General features: G+C 34.2%; 3 protein-coding genes across 4 annotated transcripts; all 3 read right to left on the reverse strand.

Moving 5' to 3' along the window:
- Positions 1–3,336: 3,336 nt before the first annotated feature.
- On the reverse strand, positions 3,337–6,267 carry LOC131595150 (uncharacterized). Its single transcript, XM_058867436.1, has 8 exons — positions 6,074–6,267; positions 5,850–5,999; positions 4,652–4,831; positions 4,317–4,408; positions 4,169–4,233; positions 3,955–4,057; positions 3,743–3,853; positions 3,337–3,660 (listed from the first exon to the last, which is right to left on the reverse strand). Exons 1-8 carry the CDS (start codon positions 6,210–6,212, stop codon positions 3,529–3,531), a joined length of 972 nt encoding a protein of 323 aa, XP_058723419.1. The 5' UTR covers positions 6,213–6,267; the 3' UTR covers positions 3,337–3,528.
- Positions 6,268–8,052: 1,785 nt separating this feature from the next.
- Positions 8,053–10,722, reverse strand: LOC131595154 (uncharacterized). Its single transcript, XM_058867438.1, has 8 exons — positions 10,450–10,722; positions 10,227–10,376; positions 9,731–9,907; positions 9,113–9,204; positions 8,965–9,029; positions 8,751–8,853; positions 8,457–8,567; positions 8,053–8,374 (listed from the first exon to the last, which is right to left on the reverse strand). Exons 1-8 carry the CDS (start codon positions 10,577–10,579, stop codon positions 8,243–8,245), a joined length of 960 nt encoding a protein of 319 aa, XP_058723421.1. The 5' UTR covers positions 10,580–10,722; the 3' UTR covers positions 8,053–8,242.
- A 5,924-nt stretch (positions 10,723–16,646) lies between these two features.
- Positions 16,647–19,317, reverse strand: LOC131595156 (molybdenum cofactor sulfurase-like). Of its 2 annotated transcripts, XM_058867442.1 has the most exons (8): positions 19,080–19,317; positions 18,855–19,004; positions 18,149–18,346; positions 17,824–17,915; positions 17,676–17,740; positions 17,462–17,564; positions 17,250–17,360; positions 16,647–17,167 (listed from the first exon to the last, which is right to left on the reverse strand). In XM_058867442.1, the coding sequence occupies exons 1-8, from the start codon at positions 19,216–19,218 to the stop codon at positions 17,036–17,038; spliced, it is 990 nt and encodes a 329-aa protein (XP_058723425.1). In that variant the 5' UTR covers positions 19,219–19,317; the 3' UTR covers positions 16,647–17,035. The 2 variants fall into 2 exon arrangements, with proteins under 2 accessions (XP_058723425.1, XP_058723423.1); XM_058867440.1 differs by lacking the exon at positions 18,149–18,346 and having other exon boundaries at positions 16,648–17,167.
- Between the last annotated feature and the right edge of the window lie 2,467 nt (positions 19,318–21,784).

Here is a 21,784-nt window from a genome sequence, read left to right on the forward strand (position 1 = left end):
AGGTTTTTGAGAAATATTTTGATATGTTTTACCAATGTAAAACGTTTGTCTCGACCATGGCACCCTTTTCCAATTGACACTATGGACCCCCTGGCTTAGGACACCTTTCTGACACCCCTCGTGCAATGAATATTGGGAGATCCATAACATCTTACTGGCAACCCGCTCCTTTATGGATGAAGCTCAACTCTTGTAAAACAGGTATAAGAGCAGGTGCCCATCAGCCAAACTTGATAGCATCATAACTTGGTTTGAGCCAACTATTACCAAAATCCTTCATTCCTACCACCGAGGTTGTTTTCTTCTTTACTGATGAACCAGTTGAAAGATGGCTTGAAAGTTGTCAAAATTTCTCCAAAAGGAAACAAGTTTTTCTCCATTCCCTTGCTTACTGTCTTTCTTTCCATTACACTAAGGATTTTGAAGACCACCTTCTTGTATGGTGATCTATATGAAACAATTATGATGAAGCAACCTGAAGGGTATACAGAAAAAAGGCAAGGAGGATTTTACGTGCAAGATGAATAGGCCTTTGTATAGCCTGAAACTATCTCCTCGACAGTGGAATATGAGATTTGATAAGTTCATGGCACACATAGGTTTCTCTAGGAGCTAGTTCAAGCCTTGTGTTTACTCAAGATTTCTACCTGAAAGGTCACTTGTTATTTTGTTTCTATATATGGATGATATTCACATAGCAAGTGATAGTGTCGGTGATGTAATGAAGGTGAAGGTTAAACTAAGTAAGGAGTTCCAGATGAAGGATCTGGGAGCTAGCACCAGGATTCTTGGGATTGACATCCGAAGAGATAAAAAGCAATCAATATTATGCTTGTCTTAAGAGACATACCTAAGGAAGGTTCTCAACAAACTTGGTATGTCGAATTCAAATTATATCGTAACATCAATAAATGCTCAATTAAAGTTATGTGAGACTCAAAGTCCGAGTATTGAAGGTGAAAAAGCCTATATGAAAAGCATTACATATGTTAGTATAATAGGTTCTTTGATGTATGTTATGGTTTGTACGAGGCCAAACATAGCCTACATAGTGAGCCTTATAAGCAGGTATATGACCAATCCTGGGAAGGCACACTAGCAAGCTCTGAAGTGGATTGTGAGATACATAAAAGGATCCCTGAGTAAGTTCTTGCTTTACGACTGAGTTAGAGAAGATGGAAAAGCTGAAGTCGGAGGAATTGTTGACTTTGTCTATGCAGGATGTATGGGTACCAGAAAATCTCTTTATGGATATGTTTTAACTATGCATGATACAAAAATCAGTTGGAAAGAAATGTTTTAGAAGGTTGTAGCCTTATGAACCACTGAAGATGGCTAATTTCCCTTACTGAAGCTGTTAAAGAAGAATTGTGGCTTGACGGGTTTGCTAAAGAAATGAAACTTCAAGGTCAAGCTATAACTATTAAATGTGATAGTCAAAACGACATACATCTATCGAAGAATTCAGCCTATCATGAGAGTACCAAGCACACTGATGTTATGGTGCATTTCGTCATAGGGAAAATTGAAAATGGAGAAGTTAAAGTGATGAAGGTCTCGATTGATCACGATGTTGCAAATATGATCACTAAGTCATTGTGAAGCAGCAAGTTCTTCCACTATATGCAGTTGATAAAGCAACATGATGAAAGCTAGTTTGTTCCCTTCATGTTGTAGATTTTGTTCCAAGGTGGGGATTTGTGGTATTTGGATCGAACTCTAGTCTCGACAAGGGTAACTTCATGGTTCGACATAGTAGCACATGTTGTAGTCGAATCCTGTTCTAGCATGCAGTTGTATAAGTTAGCTTGTTGTTTAAGTTAGCTATGCATGTCATGTATGTATGTCTGTTATCATCATACATAACATAGATAGCTAGTAGTCTATAAATAGGCTGATGTCTCAGGTTGTTGAGAGAGGTTGGGCTTGATTGTTATTCTGTAATACTTGTAATTATAAACCCTAATGATAAATTAAAGAATAACGATTGTAACCAATCATATTTTCTTCTTCTTCTTCTTCTTCTTCTTCCATTTTCTCTCCCCTTTGTTAATTGCATTATTTTTTTGTCAATCAAGAAACTCTCTCTTTCTCACATAATTACATCATTATTGGTATAGTTTGTTACAACAACCCTCATCAGATACAAGATTAAATGACAAGATCAAGAATAACAAGATCATCACTGGTAGCAATAGTAACACATTCATCATCACGATCTATTTGTTTCTACTTACTTTTTTTTGTTGCCTTTTTCTCTCCTTTTTCCAAAGAAAACAATTATCTGAAAGTTCTATGTTCTATGACAATAATGACACTCCTCATTCTTGTATCGACTCTTGGCTTTCTTCTGCTATTACTTTTACCATCCGACGGTTCCTTTCTATTATTTCTCCCTTATTTTTCAGTGTCAAGTATTTCAAAGTGAGATGAAGAACCACATGCCTTTCTTTTCATTTCCTTATTAAAAACACCACCATTAGTTGTTTCCAAAGAAACAACACCTTTAGGAACTGAACTCGTTTTAGTAATCTGAAATGTCTACCAAGACTCTTTTAAAGTTAATAATAAAAATATTCCAAATATAGAAATTGAAAGTAAATAAAAAGCATCAAATATTATCGTGGAAAACCCTCATAGCAAAGGTAAAATCACAATTCGTCCAAACCAAAGAAATAATTCTATTTTATTCTAATGAGGTTAGAGGGGTATCAAAATAATGCAAAAATAGTGCCAATAATTAGACAAAAGCACAATAGCTTATAATTTATGAATAAGAAGGCAAAGAATCATCAAAAACCTGGTGTAGTACGAATACATAGAGCTATAAAAACGGGCTACCAGGCCCTAAACGGGTCACCCCTAACGGGCCTCGAGCTTTTTATGATGGAGGCAAAAAGTCATATTGTAATATGGACTCAAAAATTATCACCCGAGTTCGACCCTATTCAGACTTTAGATTAGTCAGCCTTAAACGAGTTTTTTAGAAAGAATTTAAATAAAAACCCATAATATTAATTATAAATACAATAAAAAATTATATTATTTTAAATATAATACATTTTTTTTTACTATATTAGTTCTTATAAATATTGTATGACTCCCTTACTCAAATGTAAAACATAAAGTCACAATATATTCCAACACTATCGATACTCGCAGCAACGGTTGTGTAACCGCTGTAATCTGCTTTCCACCTCAGTTTGAAAAAAAGTTGATTAAAAAAAGTTTAGAAACCTAATTCAAATTTTCTCACCTAAATTTAATTTGATTAGATTTTGTCCCAAACATATCAAACTTGCTGTTTAACCTCTCTAAACTCTAGTGGCAACATGATTTTTGATGAAGAAGACAACCCTATTATTTGCATGATCCTTATTGTCATTGTCATGTTATTAATTGGATACAAGGCACAATAGATGCATTACATTTTACAACTGCTCAAAGCAATGTTCAGCAATCATGTAAATATAATCACTTTATTTCATCATAGCCACTCATACTCAATGTTTGTGACACTGTAGCCTTTTAAGCTGCTGCTTCTTCTAGAGAAGGATATTTTTTGATAATATAAACAGGATCTCCCAACTTAAGCATGTTTCCATCCCCTTTAGCAGAAGAATCCTTCCAGTTCCACACTGTTTTCTGACCAAAGTAGACCTGCACAAGCACTTCACATGTCACTTAACATCAATGAAACCAAAGGAACATTCATTGAATATTTCATGACTGAATGTCTCACCTTGTTTTTGTTATTTTGATTTGGTCTCAAGACATGGCCAGACCTAACTTTCATGAGAGTTTCCGTCGGTTCAGTACCATATATTGCTGTCTCTTGATTGACTTGTGGTATCTGACCATAATATAAACATCATCAATAGTGAAAGTTGGATGCATAAATAACTAGGTTATGAAACAAAAGAAAAAAATGAATTAGTTTCCTTAGTTTTCTACCTTACAACGGGCACACAGCTTGACACACTGAAATGAAAACCTACTTATCTTAATATCTCTCCACAAGTCTTCAGCATATGGTTCACAGCCTTCAACAAGGATACTGCATCAAGTGCCACAAGAAACTCAATTATGTAATCTAAACTAGTAACATATACTATGAAATAATGTATATATCACAACAGGTGATGAGGAGAGATGAACAAATCAATACTTGGGTCTGAAACGATTCATAGGTATCGGTTCCTCCAGAAGCTTGTTTAGTGCATCCAATGATTCCTGAAAGCAATAAATGAAATGTAAAGAGTAAAGACTTAAATAAGTAAATATCGCCATTGTTTCCCAACTGCATCTGGCCTGACCTGAGATGCGAGTAAGAATGGATAACCATCAGTGAAGAAGATTCGTTGCTGTCCATCAACATATCGAGGGTCTACATTTCTAACTTGTGAATCTGCATTTGGAACATTACTAGAGAATTATCGTCATGATTTGTAAGACTATTGCTCTCAGGTTTTTGCTATGACTTGAATGTATATATATTTATAAATGAAGGTAGTCTTCATCTTACAAACTCGTTTTGTAAAGTTGAGTTAGGTCCACACAACTCATAATTCTTAGATAGTCCTTTATTTATCATTAAGATGACTAAAGTAACAAATCCTACTAAACATTATAATCATCGTTATCTTATTACCAGTATTGAAGCGGACCAGTCTACAAGGACTTCCTAAATAATCCGAGAACCACTTCGATGCTTCAGCTCCCTCATCCCAGGCAGAGCCGGTCCATTCCCACAAACCAATATCATCTACTACATCATACTGCTGTTTGTTCAAACAAACTTTGAGAGGTTCCATTCCAGGTGCTTTCACCACTGTAAAAATGAAGAAAGAGACATTATTCATTAACCGAACAAACGAAGAAGAAAAAAGAAAAGCGTGATCATGAAGAATATGCAAATTACTCAAAAGTCTGTCGGTGTACAAAAAAAGTGGATGAGTCACTCATTTTGTTTTATACTAATTTTGGTTTTGAGGATTCTTTATGAAGACTATGATAGAGACAAAGAGGTGTAACTTCTTTCATTGTATTCAGTTTAGGAAAGCAATTGATGTATTATTAGGCACTAGCTCACATCTCTTAAGACATCAATAACTTTTATTTCACGTCTTCGTTTGGATGTTGTTCAAAAAGAGTTTACATTTTCCATTAATGTTAATGCCATAAGATCCAATCTATCTTAACATTTAGTCCTGCTTTATAAGGCTTCAAAATTCTTATAGAAAAAGTAATATTTTTGGAGTTGTTCATCAGAAGTGGATGACGCACTCACTTTGCTTTATACCAATTTTGATTTTGAGGATTCTTTGTGAAAAGATTATGACAGAAGCGAAGTGGGAAAGTTCCTTCACTGTGCCCTTTTCTGGATGTTGTTAACAAAATTTTACATTTTCCATTTATGATAGGCAAATAGCCCCACTGCTATGAAAGCACATACCTTATATCATCTACCGAGCTGTGATATCTCTCTTTTCTCACTAGTATGGCTTTTTTCCGTATAAGGAAAGAAATCGGAAATATGTAAAAAACTAAAAATTTATAATTATGAACCAGAAGATTCAAACACGTTATGCAACTACAAAGATTAATCTCTTGGATCTCAAATATGTTTAAAGGTTCCGTCTATAAGAAAAAGAATTTTTATGTGCTTACCAATCATAGTCATACCATATTCTTAACATTGCGTTGAGCCTGATTCAACCTTAAAAAACCGAATTTTAAGGTGAAATATACTCTACTTATAAACTTAACTCGTCTAATATTGGTATTAATGGGTAAAATAAATAAATACAGAATATGATATATTGGAGCATAAGAAAAATGTAATATACCCATGAAGGAATCAGTGGTAGGTTTCCAGTGTTCAAGAAAAGCTTCAGGTGGAAGTTCAACCTCAACCAAAGCAAGCTTTGGTTCAACTCTTTGTGAGCGTGCTCTTCCTTTCGAGTTCACAACCACCCACTGTCGATCCCATCGAAATCCTAACAAGTAAAAATACTGAATAAAAAAGTTCCAATTAAATTCAAATACAAAATCATAAGAAGGAATATGATACCAAAAGGAGTGAGAGGAGCATGAGGAAGCGAAATGCCACGGCATGACTTAATTGGATAGGTGAAAATGCCTGTAACTTTAGCTTCAGGTGATGCTAATTCTGTTGCAAGAGTTGGTGTTGAAGATGATCCTACACCCATGTTTTCTTCTTCTTTTTTGTTCTCTCTTTCTCTTTGTTGTTTGATAATAAGTGGAGTTAGTTCAATGCAATAAGCTTTAAACTTCACTCTAAGAGCCACGTCACAAGGAAATATGTCATACTTTACAACAATTTAATTACTCTTTTTCTTTATTCAATTTTCAATGTTTTTTTTTTTTTTTTAACGAAAACTATCAACGTGGTCATGTTTCATGAAATTTAGTTAGTGAACGAATTATTTTCTTAATATTAGTAGAACATTTTCGCTACGAATCTTTATCGAAGATGGATTCAGAAGGTCTTATAAGTAATATCTAGTGAGGAAGACTGCGTCAGACCATTCTAAAATTACGTATTCGTCTTGTAAGTAATATCTAGTGAGAAAGACTGCGTCAGACCTCTAAAACTTGTGTATTCGTCTTGTAAGTAATATCTAGTGAGAAAGACTGCGTCAGACCATTCTAAAACTTGTGTATTCGTCTTGTAAGTAATATCTAGTTAGGAAGACTGCGTCAGACCATTATAAAACTTGCGTATTCTCTCTCTGACCTTACATTATTTTTGTTTCGTAGGTTTGTAGTGATTTCGTAGTGATTTTTTTTTGTCTAAAAGTAGGTTTGTGTTAGACTAAGCCTCTGATTAAATCTGAAAATCGTGGTTGTAGAATCCTTATCATTTAATAAATTTGAAATACATTTCTCGTGTATGTTCGAAATTAGATTAATTGTTACCTGCTTGTTTAGTAATTTCATCATGATCCCATTCTATTTTGTGATCATCGCATCACTATATGAAATCATTCCAATCGCATATATATACTTTTTTTCGTTGCGTTAATATACTCACCCGAAGTAATGTTGCCATTCCCCATGAGGCCTGGTAAAACGATCCTAGACCATACTATTATCTAAAACATTCCTTAGCATGATCACCGTTCCATAATGGTGAGACATGCCACCACCATCAGTAGTAGTGACCAAGAAGCCATAATCGAGAGGCAGTTTGTTATGGAAGAATTATGTCGCCACAGCGAAACTCTACAAGACGCAAATTCAACAACAATGCAAGAGGTCAACCAGCCAAATGGTACAAAGATCTTAGCTCCCTAACCCCTCTTCGACTAAATATGGGACACACCAGACCCAAATAATTTCAAGATGCCATCACTGATAATCTTCAACATAAAAAATGACCCACAAGAGCATAAATGAGATGGTATATCAACTAACTTAAGTTCTCGGTGACCTACTAACATCTCTTGAGGAAGCTGATTCACTAATTTTCTTCATGCAAACACCTAAGGGTCCCAAGGACCACTTTATTCAATATTTGCCCTGGACATTTCGAATCCATGAGAGAATACCTAGCGAGATTCAACAAAAGGACCATCAAGGTGGTCCATCCCAACCAAGAAATGTTCATGGGAGCTTTGTAGAATAAACTTAAAGCTAGTCATTTCAACAAGTCGCCCTCCAGTTTTTCCACCGAACCATATGCCTCTTAATAATTCGTGTTCGAATTCAATAAATTTTAGGTCTCGTTGAGACTTTCTTTCATTGTGGTTAACTTGTCATGGGTTTCACTACAGACTTGTCAGCCAGGATATAAGCATTGAACATCACACGCTCTAGAAGGACGCCACTCAAGTGATGAGTCATACCCGGGAGACGTGTAGCCAATTTCATAGGCGTAAGAACCGACCTCTCCGTTGACTTCTTCATCAGAGTTCACGTCAATACATACTCATCTAGATAGTTGAATAAACTATTCTTTTTCTACATATCAGGTCATCTTGCCTATCTTATCGCAAGTAAAGTAGCATCTATAGTACTCACCACAAGTACACTCTAAAAAGGCGTTTCATTGTTTGCATGATCCTTATTGTCATGTTATTAATTGGATACAAGATACACAGATGCATTACAATTTACAACTACTCAAAGCAATGTTCATCAATCATGTACATGTAATCACTTTATTTCATCATAGCCACTGATACTCATTTTGATGACATTTGTGTAATTGTAGCCTTTAGGCAGCAGCTTCTGATGGAGAAGAGAATTTCTTGTTGATGTAAACAGGATCTCCCAATTTAAGCATGTTTCCGTCCCCTTCAGCAGAAGAATCCTTCCAGTTCCACACTGTAAGTTGACCAAAGTAGACCTACACAGTCATTTCACATGTCACTTGACATCAATGAAACCAAAGGGACATTCATTGAAAATCTGATGACTGAATGTCTCACCTTGTTTTTGTCTTTTTCATTTGGTCTCAAGACATGGCCAGACCTAACTTTCATGAGAGTTTCAGTTGGTTCAGTTCCAAATATTGCTGTCTGTTGATCGACCGTTGGTACCTGACCGTATTATAAACATCATCAATAAAGTTGGATGCATAACTGGATTATTACGAAATAATAGGAAAATATGGATTCACATATCTAATTTATTATCATTGATATAGTTTCCTTAGTTTTCTATGTTCTTAAGGATCTTCTAGCTATATGACAAGTAGGAAATTATTGAGTAGAACTTTGTACCTTACAACGGGCACACAGCTTGACACCATGAAATGAAAACCTGCTTATATTGATATCTCTCCACAAGTCTTCAGCATATGGTTCACAACCTTCAACAAGGATACTGCACCATGTGCCACCAAAATTTCAATTATGTAATCTAAACTAGTAACCTATACTGTGAAAGGATATAAATATGACAACAGGCAACGAGAAGATATGAACAAATTGATACTTGGGTCTGAAACGGTTCATTGGTATCGGTTCTTCCAGAAGCTTGTTTAGTGCATCCAGTGATTCCTGAAAGCAATAAATAAAAAGTAAAAAGTAAAGACTTAAATAAGTAAATTTCAATTTTGTTTCTCAGCTGCAACTGGCCTGACCTGAGATGCGATTAAGAATGGGTAACCATCACTGAAGAAGATCTGCTGCTGTCCCTCAACATAATTAGGGTCTACGTTTCTAACTTCTGAAGCTGCAATTGAAAACATTACTCAAGAGTTCTCATTAGTATATATGTCATGCACATAGCCACTGAGGTTCATGGAACCATTGTGCATTACAAGCTATATGTTAAATTGAAAATTTTTCACATTATTTTAAACAACACATACTATAAAAGCAACAAGTTAATCCTAGTACTATTCATGTGTTCTCAAAACTGTTATAGACTGTGGTAGTGTCCTACATTAGATGAGATATGGCTTGAACATATGTTTATAACTGGGAGAAGTACTCACTTTACAAGTCGGTTTTGTAAAATTGAGTTAGGCCCAACACAAAATTATAAGATGGCATCACAACATATCCAAGATCTGTCAGTCTAAACACTATCAGATTTCTGCTATGACCAGAAAGTATGTTTATAAAATTGAGTTAGGTCCACTCAACCCAAAATTCAAAGATAGTCTTTTTACCAATCATTACGAGTCTAAAGTAACAAATCCTTCTAAACATTATTATTGCCGTTTTCTTATTATATAAGTTTTCAAAGACGTTACCAGTATTGAAGCGGACCAGTTTACTAGGTTTTCCTAAATAATCCGAGAACCACTGCGATGCTTCGGATCCCTCATCCCAGGCAGGGCCGGTCCAGTCCCAGACTGTAACTTCATCTACTACTTGATACTGTTTGTTCAAACAAACTTTGAGAGGTTCCATTCCAGGTGCTTTCAACACTGTAAAATGAAGAATGAGACACTTTTCATTAACTAAACAAAGGAAGAAAAAAGAAAAAAGACAAACTCACCGGCTAGCCCCACTACTATGAAAGCATATACCTTATCTTCAAAAAGAGTTTACATTTTCCATTTATGATAATCTTAATCGATTAAATGTTAGGTATAATCGATTAAATGTTAGGTATAATGGATTAGTAACACAAACCAACAACCAATCTCAAATCGATTAAGTACAAAATCTAAAGGTGTTAATGAAAAAAAATATAAGCACAGAATATGATATATTATGGTGGAGCATAAGAAAAATGTGATATACCCATGAAGGAATCAGTGGTAGGTTTCCAGTGTTCAAGAAATGCCTCAGGTGGAAGTTCAACTTCAACCAAAGCAAGCTTTGGTTCAACTCTTTGCGTGCATGCCCTCCCTTTCGAATTCACAACCACCCACTGTCGATCCCATCGAAATCCTAACAAGTAAAAATATCAAATAAAAAATTCCACTTAATTCAAATAAAAAAAACACCAGAAGGAGTATGGTACCAAAAGGAGTAAGAGGAGCATGAGGAAGAGAAATGCCGCGGCATGACTTAATTGGATAGGTGAAAATGCCAGTAATTTTAGCTTCAGGTGATGCTAATTCTGTTGTAAGAGATGGTGTGACAGCACCCATTGTTGTTTCTTGTTCTCTCTTCTCTCTCTGTGTTATCAGATGATAAATAGACTCAGTTCAATGCAAAAATGCAATGAAGAGAACCAAAACTTTGAACTTCACACTCAGAAACACGTCACACTTTACAACAATGTAACCGTTATCTTTATTAAATTCTCAATGTGGACATTTTTGTTTTTTGAGGAAAAATTTCAATGTGGTCGTGTTTCATCCTATTTAGTCCATGAATTAATTATTTTTTAAAAATGTACATATATTTAGTTATAAATATATACATAAAAAAAATTGAATCCATTAAAATGTGTTTCTTTAAAAAGATATTTATATACATTTTATCTTTAAATTTTTATTATATTATCATTAATTGTGATATACTTACTCTAAACAGTGAACCTGGAAATTGTCCATATCAAATCAAATGAACATGCATTAGTTTATTAATTATTATAATATCAATTTTCTTTGGACATTGTATGAAAACAAATCAATTAATTAATTTTTAGGAATGAGAATAGGTTGGGCCGAGATAGGTTTTGTCAAACATGAGTCTGACCTGCTAAAAACTTTAAAGCTTAAGTCTGACATGTAGTCTATAGTAGACTTATTTTTTTACTTGAGTCCGGTGTTTTTGAATGTCTGATTGACCTATTAGCCTACTTAAAAACCTATTTTATTTGAACATTTGTAAATAAGTCATTCAACTCAAATTTATATAGACTAACAAATTAAAAGATCAGTGAGATTAAATGTTTGTTTGTATTGACTTATTTGAGTTTACTTAGTGGCATAATTTTGTGATACTATTTGTTTGAGAGAACTTATGGAAGCAACTTATGACATTGTTCATAAGATTTTTTTCATCTTATTTTCATAATTTCTTCAAGATAAATAAGATTTATTTTTATATTTTAGGGTTAATGAACTTTTTCGTCCCTTTAAATATTTCAAATTTCGTTTTTAGTCCCTCCAAAATTTTCCAAGAAAACGTCCCTTCAAAATTTTTCTTATGAACTATTGGTCCCTAACGTCAAATTTCGTAGCTAATCGGTGGCTAAAGTCGTAGCTAATCTCTAGCAAATTTGACGTTAGGGACCAATAGTTTAGATGAAAAATTTTGAAGGGACGATTTCTTAAAGGAAAATTTTAGAGGGACTAAAAACGAAATCTGCAATATTTAGAGGGACCAAAAAGTTCATTAACCCTATATTTTAATTCAAAGTACAAAATACAATATAATAATTATAAAATTATTAATATTTATTTAAATAGGTCGGCCTCGTAGGCTTAAAAGACTTTTTATATGGCCCGTGGCCTAGCCTTTTTAGCTAAACAGACTTATAAAAAATCCTAGGCCTTTTCTATTTATCTAAAAAGTCTGGCTTGACCTAGGCCTATGTAGGTTGGGTCATAGACCCCTGTTAGTCGGTCTGACCTATTCCCATCCCTACCATTTTCCTTCGTATAACTTGAAAAACCACTATTCTAAAAGATTGTTCCATAATCCGTAAATTCAGGTATTTCTGTAATAACCTACCTAAAACCTATTACATCAATTTTTCTATTTGGCCAAGAACCAATCGGTCCTAAACAAAGTAATGGAAACATTAGATGGGTAATTGGAACGGGAGAGAATATTAATTATTGGAATGAAAGCTAGTTGGGACAGTTGTTGATTGAGCTCATCAACATACCATTACAAGATAGGAAGAGACTTTCTACTAAGGTAGAAGAGCTGAATGGCATAAACGCCTGGATTATTCTACAATTCATCACATATCAGTTCCTAGATATTGCCTTATGAATCACTCTCATTTATATTTCAAAGGGACAACTTAATGACAAGTTAGTTTGAACCCATTCTAGTAATGGTCTTTTAACAACGATAGATGATCGTAACTTTCTCAAATTCTGTTCCTGAGGGGACATATGTTAGATAGAATGTTGGAACAACTGGTCCAACAAGTTAAACCAGATTTTGCATGCACAGGTGGATAGTATTATAGATATTGGTAACGTAGTTTGGTGAAACCATATATATGTCTATTGGGCAATATACCCAAGAAAGGAAATTCACTATCAGTACTTTAGTATATTTAGTCTTCTATGAACACCAATTTCATGATGTTCAATGCCTCTTCCCAAGACTATCCAATGAACTTCTATTTAGGACTCCCCTTAAATTTGAGAACCACTCTCACTTTCTCTCAATCACTAATCCCAAGTGATCAACTTCAATAACAACCATATTGCATGTTTAATGTTACAAATCAACTAAGACAAACCAACAACTATGCCAAGTTATTGAAACAAAGAGTGTTGTACACAAAGATTCTACCATAACACTTAATTACTATGGAATTGGCGTGAAATACAAGTTACAAAGACTCAAACCCTAACAAAAGAACCTAGTCTTTGTGCACAAAATTCATGTTTTAAATGTAAAATTGAGTCTTCTTAAATAGCAATGTCTTCTGGACTTTTCTTCCTTAGATATCTGAGTTGATTTAGTCCCGAAAATAGCTAATTCTGTTGGATATGATCTTCTCCATAATTGCCTACGTCTACTCACAACTAGAAGTTTGTGAAATTATTTTCTCAACTAATTAGACTAAGATCTAATTTTCTGGAATTTTTAAAAATTTCTTGATAAATATCACATATATTATTAAAACTGATATTAAACATGATGTAGCATGTGTTCATAAATAATGGAATTGAATATCTATTCTTTAGACGTTTAAAGTTAAATATATGGTTGATACTTATGAGATCATAATTCTAAATTAGATATTTGAAACACGCAAAGTATATGATATTAAGATATTTATTCGCATTAAGCCAACAAGTTAGTATATGATAATTTTCCCCTTAACTTACAAATTATTTTAGGTTAATAATCTATAACTTCTGATTTAAGTAAACTTTTGGATGTGTTGTGTATAATTCAAGTGCTCAAACACTAAGATGAGTTTTTGAAACAATGTTGAGAAAATGCATTTTATATGAATCTCGTATATTAGGTTTTATCTTGATCCAATAATTGAATACTTGTTTAAAGCCCAGTAGGTTGATTATCAATGGATAAATTAACTTTTCTCAATATTAGGGGGATAGAATAAGCAGCTCAAAGTATGAACCAAAAGTTCAAATGAACAATTTAAGATAAAATATTATTATATCATTTTGATCCTCGAAATTCAAAACACAATTCATTTATAAATTTTATGAAACAAATCATCAGTTGCTAATACTCCATTCAAAGTGTATTTTTCTATATTGGACAATATAATATGGTAAATTAGTTATAGTCACGCCTGAAGCATGATAGGAGAGTCACTTTCAATGTTAAAAGTCCTCTACCAAGAAAAGAAACTAAAGTTAAAGATGACCCAAGTGAGGATATGCAAATTCTAAGAGTACTCTGGCATAAGAGTAGATCATGAATCAAAGTCTATCAAAGATTGTAGACAAAGTGAGAATTGACCAAAATGAAGAGATCACGAATCAAAGTCTATCAAAGATTATAGACAAATTGAGAATTTGCCAAAATAAATCGATAATGAATCAAACCAAACAACCTACGAGATTTTGACTAGGATGATTTCTAACCTATGAATATTTTAATACCAAACTAATCTTCAATCTATCTTGGTTTTGACCAAGCTAACAAAGAATCAATAAAGATTTTAACAGTGACTAATCTTCAAACAAAACCTAGGACTAATCACCCAATCCCCAAACCAATGAAGACATGATCTTTTTCCAACTTATAAGACCGGTGACTTTGAGGTTGTTCATATGGGAAATAACGGGCAAGCTAATGTCATTAGAATGAGAGATATTTGTGTCGAAACTAGAAGTAGGATTACTCTAGTTCTCAAAGGTGTGAAACATATTCTGGAACTTCGATTCAATATTTTATCCGTTGAAAAGTTGGATAATGAAGGATATGATAATTTTTTTTCGGGCAATAGATAAAAGTTAAAGAAAGGCTCAATGGTGATTTCTAAAGAAAGAAATTTGAACTTGTATGTCGTTCAACTTGGGGTTTCGAAGTGCTACATCAGCACTTGTGATAATGATAGCTCATCCGAATTATGACACAAGCGTTTGGGTCATATGAGTGAAAAAGGTTTGAGTATTTTGGCTAAAAAGAATGTGTTGTATGGTGCTTCCTATGCAAAGTTGAGAAATTGTTCACATTGTTTGGCGGATAAGTAAAGACAAGTTTCCTTTATGTTATCCCAACCTAAGAGGAAATCGAAAGTGTTGGGTTTAGTACATTCCGATATGTGTGGTCTTATGAAGACATGTTCACTTGGTGATGCATATTATTTTGTGACTTTCATTGATGATTTTTCTCGGAAAACATGGGCTTATACCTTGAAGATGAAATATCAAGTGTTAGATACCTTCAAGTCATTTCAAGCATCGATTGAAAGAGAAATGGGGAAAAATCTCAAGTGTATTTGAACCGATAACGGGGGAGAGTATATAGGACCTTTCAACAAGTATTGTCAAGATCAAGGTATACGTCATCAAAAGTCTCCTCCAAAGACACCATAATTGAATGGGTTAGTCGAAAGAATGAATAAAACTTTGGTGGAAAGGGTGAGATGTTTACTTTCTCAATCAAAGTTGCCGAAATAATTTTGGGGATAAGCATTAAGCACGGTTGTGCATCTTTTAAATGTCACTCCATGTGTTCCGTTGAAGTTTGATGTTCCAAATCATGTTTGGAGTGGTAAAGATATTTCCTGCGACCATCTTCAGGTGTTTGGGTGCATGGCTTATGCGCATATTTCGAAGGATGATAGATCAAAATTTGGTGAGAAGTCAAAGAAATATGTGTTTGTTGGGTATGGACTTGATGAGTTTGGGTATCGATTCTTTGATCAGGTTCAACGGAAGTTTATTCGTAGTCGTGATGTCATATTCATGGAGGACTGTACCATTGAGGACATCGACAAAGTTGAGAATAAAGATCCGATTTTTGAAGATGAAGAAATGGTTGATATGGACTCAACTACTTTTGCTCTACCCCTATCACTTTCAAAGATGTTCCAATTGAAAATCAAGGTATAGATTTGAATGTTGATAATGTTTTAAATTTTAAGATATTGTTAATGTAGGTGCTACGAAAGACGTCGTTGAAAATGAGGTTGATCAAGAGGTTGAAAGTGTTGAGCAACCGGTTGCTTCTAATGACTTTGACATCTTCTTTGGTCTTCAACTCAATCCGGTTGTATTTCACCCTTCCATTACTATCAATCCAATCTTTGCAAAATTTGATCTTTCTCACTGTTCTCTTATCAGTATCAGGCACAACCTCATTTAGTTTGTCTGTCAAGTTGGCAAGGGATGCGGCGCCATCTAGAAGCCTGAATTCAACAGGAGTATTGTTTTTGTTGAAATAAATTTTCGCCTTAATCAGAAATTTAGGAAGGCACATTTTTTGAGATGTCTTTCTCTATAACATATGCCCCGATTTATACAAATGAAGATCGATTCTAGACCATATAAATCTGTCGGTGCAATCAGAACCGTCCAAATATGTCAGCAAAATCCTTATCATTGAAAAAATACAAATGATAAAACGATCTGAAATTTTAGTATAACGAAAATTTCCGGTATTCTATGGTAAATTTGAAATTTCCAATAGTTTACAAATACTGGAAATTTCAAAAATATTACCGGAAATTTATCTCCTCTACTGGAAATTTCGTCCACTCCATACAAGGGCATTTCTCACAAATGCATTATCTCTTTACTTAGATCTTGTTTCGAGGATCTGAATGGTGTGAATGGTGAAAATGCAGAAGTATGTCTCATAAGATCTATGTCTAAATATTAGTCCGATCCAACTAGTAACATAGAATCGCTAATTTTTAGAATTGGTTTGACATAAATGAGAATAGAGTTTCTCTCTTATTTTCCCACCCTAGTAACTGATTTTCTCTTTTTCTTTCTATATTCTAACCCTGAAATGACGTCAATCTTCAAGTCAAATATAATAGACTAGTATATTGTATGACTCACTCACTCAGATGTAAAACATAAAGTCACAATATATCACAACACTATTGATACTCATATAGCAACGGTTGTGTAACCGCTGTAATCAGCTTTCCGCAGCAGTTTGAAAATAAGTTTAGAAATCTAATTCAAATTTTCTCTCCTAAATTTAATTTGATTAGATTTTTTCCCAAACTTATCAAACTTGCTGTATAACCTCTCTAAACTCTAGTGGAAGCATGATGTTTGATAATGAAGACAACCCTATTATTTGCATGATCCTTATTGTCATGTTGTTAATTGGATACAAGGCACAATAGATGCATTACATTTTACAGCTGTTCAAAGCAATGTTCAGCAATCATGTAAATAAATCACTTTATTTCATCATAGCCAGCGAGCGACACTCATGTTTGATAACGTTAGTGTCACTGTAGCCTTTTAAGCTGCTGCTTCTGCTAGAGAAGGATATTTTTTGATGATATAAACAGAATCTCCCATTTTAAGCATGTTTCCACCCCCTTTAGCAGAAGAATCCTTCCAATTCCACACTGTTTTCTGACCAAAGTAGACCTGCACAACCACTTCACATGCCACTTAACATCAATGAAACCAAAGCAACATTCGTTGCAAATTTGATGACAGAATGTCTCACCTTGTTTTTGTTATTTTGATTTGGTCTCAATACATGGCCAGACCTAACTTTCATGAGAGTTTCCGTCGGTTCAGTACCATATATTGCTGTCTCTTGATTGACTTGTGGTATCTGACCATAATATAAACATCATCAATAGTGAAAGTTGGATGCATAAATAACTAGGTTATGAAATAAAAGAAAAAAATGAATTAGTTTCCTTAGTTTTCTACCTTACAACGGGCACACAGCTTGACACACTGATACGAAAACCTGCTTATCTTGATATCTCTCCACAAGTCTTCAGCATATGGTTCACAGCCTTCAACAAGGATACTGCACCATGTGCCACCAAAATCTTGATTATATAATCTAAACTAGAAACCTATTCAAAGAAATATTATAAACATCACAACAGGAAATGAGAAGATGTGAAAAAATCGATACTTGGGTCTGAAACGATTCATAGGTATCTGTTCCTCTAGAAACTTGTTTAGTGCATCCAAGGATTCCTGAAAGCAATAGATGAAAAGTAAAAAGTAAAGTCTTAAATAAGTAAGTATCGCCTTTGTTTCCCAACTGCATCTGGCCTGACCTGAGATGCGAGTAAGAAAGGATAACCATCACTGAAGAAGATCCGTTGCTGTCCCTCTACATAAGGAGGGTCTACATTTCTAACTTCTGAAGCTGCATTTGGAACATTACTAGTGAGTTATTTTTATGATTTATCAGACTACTTGCTATCAGATTTTCGCTATGGCTTAAATGTATATTTATAAATGAAGGTAGTCTTCACTTTACACGCTAGTTTTGGAGAGTTGAGTTAGTCCTTTATCAATTATTGACACGTCTAAAGTAATAAATTTTTCTAAACATTATTATCGTTGTTTTCTTAATATATAAGACTTCAAAGACGGTACCAGTATTGAAGCGAACCAGTCTACAAGGACTTCCTAGATAATCCGAGAACCACTTCGATGCTTCAGCTCCCTCATCCCAGGCAGGGCCAGTCCATTCCCACAAACCAATATCATCTACTACTTCATACTGCTGTTTGTTCAAACAAACTTTGAGAGGTTCCATTCCAGGTGCTTTCACCATTCCAGGTTCCATTCCAGCTGTTTCGTTCACAATGTCCTCTTTTGGATGTTGTTCAAAAAAGTTTACATATTCCATTTATGATAACTGATAAGCAGATAGCCCCACTACTATGAAAACATATACCTTATATCATTTACCCAGCTGTGATATCTCTCATTTCTCACTAGTATAGCTTTTTTCCGTTTAAGGAAAGAAATCCGAAATATGTAAAAAAGTAAAAAGTTATAATTATGAACCAAAAGATTCAAACACCTTACGCAACTAAAAAGATTAATCCCTTGGATCTCGAATATATTTAAAGGTTCCATCTATAAAAAAAAAAAAAAAAGAATTTTTATATGCTTACCAATCATAGTCATACCATATTCTTAAATTTGTGTTGAGCCTGATTCAACCTTAAAAACCGAACTTTAAGATGAAATATACTCTACTTATAAACTTAACTCATCTAATATTGGTGTTAATGGATAAAGTAAATAAATACAGAATATGATTACGACGGAGCATAAGAAAAATGTGATATACCCATGACGGAATCAGTGGTAGGTTTCCAGTGTTCAAGAAAAACCTCAGGTGGAAGTTCAACTTCAACCAAAGCAAGCTTTGGTTCAACTCTTTGCGTGCGTGCTCTCCCTTTCGAGTTCACAACTACCCATTGTCGATCCCAAGGAAATCCTAACAAGTAAAAATTCTGAATAAAAAATTCCACTTAATTCAAATAAAAAAGCACAAGAAGAGGGAATAATGTACCAAAAGGAGTGAGAGGAGCGCGAGGAAGAGAAATGCCACGGCATGACTTAATTGGATAGGTGAAAATGCCTGTAACTTTAGCTTCAGGTGATGCTAATTCTGTTAGAAGAGTTGGTGTTGAAGATGATCCTACACCCATGTTTTCTTCTTTCTTGTTTTCTCTTTCTCTTTGGTGTTAGATGATCAATAGAGTTAGTTTAACGCAAAAATATGCAATAAGCTTTAAACTTCACTCTAAGAGCCACACGTCATAAGGAAATATGTCATACTTTACAACAATTTAATTACTCTTTTTCTTTATTCAATTTTCAATGTCGTTTTTTTTTTTAGGAAAAATATCAACGTGGTCATGTTTCATGAAATTTAGTTAGTGAACAAATTATTTTCTTAATATTAGTAGAACATTTTCGCTATGAATCTCTATCGAATAAGGTTTTGTAAGTAATATCTAGTGAGGAAAACTGCGTTGCACCATTATAAAAGTTGCGTACACTCTCATCTTATGTTATTTTCTATTTCGTAGGTTTGTAGTGATTTCTTGTGTAAAATTAAGTTTGTGTTAGACTAAGTCTATGCAAGATCTTCTTAGTGATTAAACCTAAAAAATCGTGGTTGTAGAATCCTTATCAATCAATAAATTTGAAATACATTTTTCGTGTATGTTCGAAGTTAGATTAGTTGTTAACGAATTGTTTAGTAATTTTATCATGATCCCATTCTATTTTGTGATCATCACGTCATTATATGTAATCTTTTTCGTTGTGTTAAACATTTTTATTAAACTCTAATTATAAAAAGCAGACGTTTTTGAAAACTGATGTTTAAGGAATAGTCTATTCAACTTCCCTTCTAGATCATTTGACTACCATATTCTCCCAAACATTTATCACATGCAGCATAACATCTAATATAGTCACTCGAAATAATATTGTCATCCACCATGAGGCCTGGTAAAACGGACCTAAACCATACTATTATCTAAAACATTCCTTGGCATGACACTGTTCCATAATGGTGAAACATGTCACCACCATCAGGAGTAGTGACCAAGAAGTCATAGTCGAGATGCAGTCTGTTATGGAAGAATTATGTCGCCATAACGATACTCTATAAGACAAAGTTTTGCAAATTCAACAACAATGCAAGAGGTCAACCAGCCAGTTGGTATAGAGATCTTAGCTCCCTAACCCCTTTCCGACTAAATATGGGACACACTAGGAGACCCATGAGAGCATAAAACTGCCATCAACACTAAAATGACGATACTAGGCACCATTGACTCCCTAAAGTGTAAATTCGTTTTTGGGACACTTAAGAAGACATCAATGATATGGTATATAAACCTACCTAAGTTCTTGGCTACCTACTAACAGAACCTTAATTTTCAAGAAGCTGATTAACCAATTCTCTTCATGCAAACACCTAAGGGTCCGAAGGACCACTTTATTCAATATTCACCATAGAAATTTCGAATCCATGAGAGAATACCTATCTAGGTTCAACAAAAGACCATCAAAGTTAGTCACTTCAACAAGTCACCCTCTAATTTTTCCACTGAACCATATGCTTCTAAATAATCCGTGTTCGAATTCAAGGAAAATTTAGGTCTGGTCAAGACTTTCCTACATTGTGGTTAAGTTGGTCTTGGGTTTCACTACAGACTTGTCAGCCTGAGTATAAGCATCAAACATCACATACTCTAAAAGGACGCCCCTTAAGTGATGAGTCTCCACCATATTGAACAATTGTTCCACACTCAACTGGTTCACCATCATAATATCATTAGAAATGTTAAGGTGCTCAAGCACAAACCATTGGCATCAAAATATCCGTTCTAGAGAAAATGCTCGACCATACTCTTAGAATGAATCAATAATGGTGTTATTTGAGATGTAACATCTTCCAAATTTATAGAAGTATCCACCTCCTTGTCAATGAGTTTGATCTTTAGAAATCTTCTATTTTTTAGCCTAGAGATGATACATGTCCTTATCAAGCTAGAGGGGTCGCTCTTCAGATTGGTGGACCATACCTCTCCTCATTCGATTATTCTTTTCTATGATAAGTCCTTTGTTCTCAATAACATACATGGGCTCCACCCTATCTACAAATTTTTTTTTAAAAGGTTAATACAAATAATAACATAAGTTAAACCATTCATAGGAGATGACATTTACTTAAATAGTCGTCAATCTTTTGGCCCTCCTCCTCATAGTTTAACACTTCTCTCGCACCCATGATATAAAAATATTCCAAGGTGTCGATGACCTCTTTCTCTATATCGCTCAACTTGTTGTGGTTAAAACCATTAATTGGGACAAGACCACTCGCTCAACACAAATGAAATAAGTATTCGCTGGTCTCCTCAAATTAAAATGCTATCTTTAACCTTATACTTGCATAAACAGATCCTTCCAGTTTTTGTAATTGGACAAATACATAATCAGTAGAGCCGTCTTGGCAATGACACTTAATAAAGACCTAACCACCCTTATCAACGCTTTTAGTGTCATAGAAAGAGAAGAAAATACCATTGAGGTTATCTCTCAACTTCTACATATACCTAGAATATGACCCGTGCATTGCGCAAATATGTTTAATCTATTTTTCATATTTTATGTAATTGAAATAATTAAAATAATTTTTTAGATGCGATTTTATTAGTGTAAAATTAAATTGTCTCTCAAAAATGTTTTGTTTTATAT

Source organism: Vicia villosa, linkage group LG4 (genome assembly GCF_029867415.1).
Source record: "Vicia villosa cultivar HV-30 ecotype Madison, WI linkage group LG4, Vvil1.0, whole genome shotgun sequence".
NCBI lineage: Eukaryota > Viridiplantae > Streptophyta > Magnoliopsida > Fabales > Fabaceae > Vicia > Vicia villosa.

Bases quoted from the DNA above. Each gene is read 5' to 3' on its own strand.
- LOC131595150 (XM_058867436.1), bottom strand. From the start codon at position 6,212: ATGGGTGTAGGATCATCTTCAACACCAACTCTTGCAACAGAATTAGCA. The intron at 4,832-5,849 runs GTATATTACATT...TCATTTTTACAG, and splicing joins TACCACTGATTCCTTCATGG to TGGTGAAAGCACCTGGAATG. The intron at 3,854-3,954 runs GTAGAAAACTAA...TATTATGGTCAG, and splicing joins AGCTGTGTGCCCGTTGTAAG to ATACCACAAGTCAATCAAGA.
- LOC131595154 (XM_058867438.1), bottom strand. From the start codon at position 10,579: ATGGGTGCTGTCACACCATCTCTTACAACAGAATTAGCATCACCTGAA. The intron at 8,854-8,964 runs GTATCAATTTGT...CACATGGTGCAG, and splicing joins ATGAACCGTTTCAGACCCAA to TATCCTTGTTGAAGGTTGTG. The intron at 8,375-8,456 runs GTGAGACATTCA...ATGACTGTGTAG, and splicing joins ATGAAAAAGACAAAAACAAG to GTCTACTTTGGTCAACTTAC.
- LOC131595156 (XM_058867442.1), bottom strand. From the start codon at position 19,218: ATGGGTGTAGGATCATCTTCAACACCAACTCTTCTAACAGAATTAGCA. The intron at 17,565-17,675 runs GTATCGATTTTT...CACATGGTGCAG, and splicing joins ATGAATCGTTTCAGACCCAA to TATCCTTGTTGAAGGCTGTG. The intron at 17,361-17,461 runs GTAGAAAACTAA...TATTATGGTCAG, and splicing joins AGCTGTGTGCCCGTTGTAAG to ATACCACAAGTCAATCAAGA.